General features: G+C 39.0%; 1 protein-coding gene across 1 annotated transcript in view; it reads left to right on the top strand.

Annotated features, from left to right (window-relative positions):
- The first annotated feature begins 2,811 nt into the window (after nt 1-2,811).
- Nucleotides 2,812-6,000, top strand: part of LOC145673943 (transmembrane channel-like protein) — a 123,423-nt gene continuing 120,234 nt past the window's right edge. Inside the window, exon 1 of the mRNA XM_081743758.1 lies at nt 2,812-2,997. Coding sequence (XP_081599884.1) covers nt 2,812-2,997 — 186 coding nt within the window. The remainder of the gene's footprint in view (nt 2,998-6,000) is intronic.

The following is a 6,000-nucleotide window of genomic DNA, read 5'->3' as shown; positions in this document are numbered from 1 at the left end:
ACGCTATATTTTCAAAAAAGATGCAAGTTAATTGCAGTGGTGAATTTATTTTTACAAATCAGCGAAAATTTGCAGATCACATTGAAAGCTTTTAATACATGTTAAGAAATTTTGCCTTCGCAAACTTTCAGATTGTTTGCTCCACTAAACGAAGCAAAAATTTGCCGCAAGTATTCGTGCTATCTGGGAGCTATAGACGTGAAGCAAATGCTGCATTTCTCTTTTTCGCCCCAGCAGATCAAAAGATTAAACTAGATAGCTGTTACACAAAGGGGGTACTTCCTTTAAAAAAAGAAAAAAGTTCTGCGGAAAACAACTTAATAGAGACGTACCAAATTATAAGAATGTGAAATATTGTTTATTTTATGTTTATTCATATTGGTAGGTATTTTTAATAAGTTTACTGCATGGGCCACGGAGGCTCATTGGTAGAGTGCTTACCTCTGGTACGTGGCGTCCCTGGTTCAATCGCCGGCCAAGTAAGATTGTGGTGGACAACTTGATGCCCGTGGGTTTTCTCAGAACAGTACCATTTCTTCCAACCTATGTGTTCCCGTGAGATATTCATGAAACCAGGATTGTCGAAAAATAATAAGAGCAGATAGAATAAAAAATGAAATCTTTGAGTTTTACGTCCCACGTTTAGGCTAAAGGAGACGGTGATGAGTAATGAATGAAATGGTGGAATGAAGAAAATGGGAGAACCCCGAGAAAACCCACGCACACGGTGTTTGTCCACCACAAAGTTCACTTGGCGGAAGCTGGGATCGAACCTGGGACCGCTAGCACCAGAGGTGAACGCTCTACCACTGACCCACCGCGGCCCGCAGATAGAATAAGTTTAAGCGCATCTACGTGATATTATCAAAAGATTTATTCTCCAGAATAGTTCCACGTGCAAAACTTGGTCTATTATTAATCTTTGTCTCTCTGTTACTTGGTTCGTATCATACTGTATGTAACAGATAGGTTTGATATTACTTCTGGCCAGTGGCGTATTTAGGGGGTGGCTATGAGGCTCAAGCGCCCCCTCGAAATAACTTCATTATTATTAAATTTTCGCATTATAACTACAACACAAATGGTTCTTACTGGTTCTCAAGTCCCCCCGAAACAAGATCCTAAATACGCCACTGCTTCTGGCTATTGGAACATAGCAGTGTGCGTGCCAAAACGAAAAAAAAAAAAAGCACACCAGATAACCTATCCTCATTCGTTTCAGAAGTAACATACCCGCTTCATGTGTATGTTACAATAGCAGAGCGAGGAGATTTCGTGTTTACTCAGGTCAGTTGACAGCAAGAGTCCATGGTACTAGAGACCCTTTTTCGTTTAATATTTTCTTTGCCGACTTTTACCTAGTCGGTTTTCTTCTGTTATGTGGTTACCATCTATATGCCTGCTAGGATGGATGCAAAGTCCATCAACCTTGAGATGAGTCAGTGAAAGAACTATGCATATACGAGATAATGGACAAAAGAAGAAGAAATAATAAATGAAAACTCATATAAGAAAACTTTGGAATGTCAGAATTTCCAGTTTTCAGTCTATTTTGAAGAAAAATTCCTGCCTACCCGCCACTATTCAGAATTTCCCGTTCTACGGGAAATTTTCCCCCAACTGGCATCACTGGTTTCTAAACGTAGAATGCAACCACACCAAGGTGACATTCTTTCACGTTACTGCAAGAAGTTCATTACACTCTCGATAGATGACACCATGTCTTTAAAGTTCACGGAAGCTCAGTCACGGGAGCCATCGAACAGAAAATTTGTAAACTACTTCACTTAACTGATGGTCAAGAGTTTGGCTGATTTCAGACTTTTTTTTTTTAACAAAGTCACGTTACACCATTCGTTGATCGAAAGTAAAAATAAGGGAAACACATATTTCACCGCTTTGGAAAATTCCACTCGAAAATCGGAAAAGGAAGGAGGACAATGTGAAATTGATTCACTGAAAATTCAGGCCATGTAAATGTTTCTAGAAAAGTCGGATTTGGACAGAAAACTCCTTTTGTTACGAGTATAATGAATACGAAAGGATTATTTTTGAAATATCTGTTTTAAAGGAGGTAAAGAAAATTCGGATCTTTTGTCCAGAATAGAGTCCCGCATAAATAACTGAAGAGAGGGAGATGAAATTTGGCATTTAAAAAACTCATTAAAAGTAGGAGAATGGAGTTCAAATATTTTTCATAAACTTTTTCTCACCGTGCGAAGATCGGGCATTTCAGCTAGGACGTGTATACAAATGGCTGTATGTATATTGCTGTGTGTTTCAGCATAACACATACATATTGTAGCTGAAATACCCGATCTTTTCACGCCTGCCCTGGAACACCTGGAGCAATTTTAATTAAACTTGATAGACGCATTATTTATTGTCTGGGGAAGCGTACTGTGAGGATAATATTCCCTGGGAATGCGAGAGGGTGATATATAAATGATCGAGAATGACCGATATTTATGTCGAATCCACAGTTTCCAGGGCGGCTGAGATGAATGGCGACATTCCTGATACCGTTAAAGCTCAAGTTTAGCCCCTATTGGCTCCCCAGTGGGGAATGGTCAAATATAAAAATAATCGAAAACGACGAATATTAGTGTCGAATCCATAGTTTTCGTAGTCCATAAGTTGACTGGTCATAGTTTCGATGTCCTTTAAGTAAACTTCAGCCCCTAGTGGAGGTAAGATTCCCTAGAAAGCCTAAGAAGAGCGGACGGGATGGCACAAAATGATCGGAAACGATTTATATTATTGTCGAATCCATAGCTTTCGGAGTCGCTGAGATGAGTAGTGACATACCCGATGCCATTTACGTCAAAGTTCTTCCCCACTAGCACCCCTGGAGGAGGAATGATGATATGTAAAAATAATCGAAAACAACCGATATTCGAAGTTTCGGGGTTCCTAACTTCGTTGATGTCAGTTCATATCCCTTTAGGTCCAAGTCCTGTTCGCAGTGGGAGTAAAACTCATAACATTCGTAGGAAGGTATGGAAAGTAAGAAACGTTTACAATAATAAAAAAAATAACCTATATTTGTACCGAATCCACAGTTTTCGGGGTCTTTTATACGAACGGTGACACTTCCGATGTCGTTTAAGTCCATGTTTGCCCTTCATTACCATCTCTAGGGGGTGAGAAGGGGTGAAATGTAAAAATAATCTAAAACAACCGACATTAGTGTCGAATCCGTAGTTTTTGGTGTCGCTGAGATGAATAGTCACACTTGGGATACCATTAAAGTCAAAGTTCAGCCTTCATCGACAAGTGGGTTGAGAAAAGTGTAAAATAAAATGTCCAAAAATTACCAAGATTGGTGACGAATCAGCAGTTTTAGGGGTTCTTAAGCTGTTCGGTGACCATTCCTGACCGAATGGTCACCGCTGACCCATTTGAAATGACTCCTGGATCATAGTTACTACTCATTTCAAGCTGGTATTTTTAGTCGTATCAATTTGATTACAAGGCGTATTTTGTGGAATAGGATGTTTCAAAATTTATGCCAAAATTGAAGTATATTATCGACTAGTTGAATATACCCATGCTTCGCACGGCGGCTGTATTTGGAAATCAACGCATGTGGGAGTATCACCATTGATCTATGGATTTGACACTAATATCAGTCATTTTGGATTACTTTTATATGTCTCGGTATCTCATTCCCCCCGGTGACCCCCGGCCCGGAGTAGAATAGCGTGAATTTGGAAGTTAATGCGATCGGAGTTTCACCAATGATTTTAGCGACGGCGAAAACTGTGAATTCGACACTAATATCGGTCATTTTCTACTACTTTTACATGTTTCAGTAAACGACCCCTGAAACATCCTGGTTCGAATTTTGACAAAAAAGTTTAACTCTAGTCTGGAGCCTGGAGTAAGGTATTCGTGACTAAAATTTGCTAATTCTAGGTCAATTTGTCTGATTCCCAAGCCGGTTCCGGTAAACACCCCTCTGAGACCCCCTGGTTGGAAATTTGAAAAAAAAAAGGTCTTCGTTTTGCAATGGGGCCTGGGCCAAGGTACTCCTGACCAAAATTTGGTAAATCTCGGTCCACTCGTCTGGTCCCCAGGCCGCACACAGACAGACAGCCAGACAAGCACACAAACAAACAAACACTTTGTTTTATTTATATTATTATTATTATTATTATTATTATTATTATTATTATTATTATTATTATTATTATTATTATTATTATTATTATTATTATTATTATTATTATTATTATTACATTTCCAGTGAAATACGTATCCTAAGGAGGAAGGAGATTCAAATATTTCCCATACGTATATTAGACCTGCACAAAGAACAGCCATTTCAGCTATCTATATGTGATGCGGAAAACTAAAAGGGGCCATTTGTCGGGAATTTGCAAAATGGAGCTATTACCATCATTGAATAGACCTTAAAATTCTGAACAAAAAGATACCTTTATAGAAAAGATATAGGTGATAGTTCTCTGATAGTTTTTGATGCTATATCGAATGCAGGGCTCAAAATTGAAAAAATCGCAAAGAACACAGACAGACAGAGAATTCAGTAAGGAACTTTTTGAGTTCGTTGAAAACCACATCACTATATTTTTACCGTTTTTGGTCTGTGGAATTCAGTATTGAAACCAGAAGTAATATTAAATTTGAACCACTTCCGGTTTTGATAGAGCGTAGTGGATAGTTATTTTGAGACACTGAATCGTTTACAACATACCACTTCTCGCTATCTGTTACAGTTTTCGTTGTATGTTGATAAACGTTACAACCGGGAATTACTAATTTGAACCACTTTCAGTATGAATAAAAACTTAACGGAAGAGATGGAACGTATCCTTGGGACGCTAAATCAATTGCAAGAAACCGTATCTCAATATCTCCTACCGTTTCTTCTCTGATACCTGTTGACAGACGGACGAACAATCCGTTCTATAAGACTGCCGAAACTTATGCATAGCACAGTTTGAAAGTATAAAATAGGTATGAGCACGAGCGAGTTCGAGCGAGTTTTCATTGAAACTCGACTCGACTCGAAACAGACATCATTGAGCTCGACTGAAGAACTCGGCTCGAAAAATTTCCTCCAGCTCGACTTGGAACTCGACTAGAATTTGACTCAAGTTTCGAGTCGAGTCGAGCCAAATCGAGTTAAATTCTGTGTGTAACTTCAAGTACTTTCTTCAAGTATCCTACATAGACATATTATCAAAAATACTTGCTATAATACTACAACTTATTATTATTATTATTATTATTATTATTATTATTATTATTATTATTATTATTATTATTATTATTATTATTATTATTATTATAACAATACCGTGTATAAGCATGGAAGTTAGGCGGTTTGTATCTTAATACAAAAAATTAGTTTACTGCTGACCTCGGTAGTCGTGAAGTCTAGGAGTCTAGGAGTCATTCAGGAGGTACTGGGTTTGAGTTCCGGAGGAGCAAGTATCCGGCTCGAGCCAAAAATTGTTAAATGTTAGAGGGCGCCGGCCAAACATATTCAAAACTGCTCAGCCGAGTTTAGGATTATCAACGGCAAGAGCAGCTCCACTCACAGCTCATTCACTTTTGAGCTGAGCCAACAGCTCACCCAACCGAACCAGCTAGAGCCGAAACAACCGAGCTGATGGTTCACCCCAACCGAGCCGGCTCGAGTCGATGGCTCACCTGAGCCGAGTCGGTGTCTCATCTCAATCGAGCCGGCTCAAGCTGTTCGCTCAGTTGAACCGGGCTTCTGCTTGGGCTCAAAACTTCAACCGTGCAGGTCTCAGCCTTGGTGGTAAGAACTGCAGTATATATTTATATTTGTGCTCACGACATTTGAGGCTGTCTCGTTATAAAAAAAATCCATTGCCATCTTGTTAATCGAGACGAGACGAAATGCGAGCAGTGTCCCATCTCGTGAGCAACACTAAAAATATTCCACATTATTGCTTACATTTGTCATAGCTTTCTCTTTCCAGTCTAATCAGGCAATGATTTCAAAAC

Source organism: Thermobia domestica, chromosome 17, assembly GCF_964235325.1.
Source record: "Thermobia domestica chromosome 17, izTheDome1.hap1.1, whole genome shotgun sequence".
NCBI classification, from domain to species: Eukaryota; Metazoa; Arthropoda; class Insecta; order Zygentoma; family Lepismatidae; genus Thermobia; species Thermobia domestica.
This window is presented reverse-complemented; position numbering and strand designations above follow the sequence as displayed.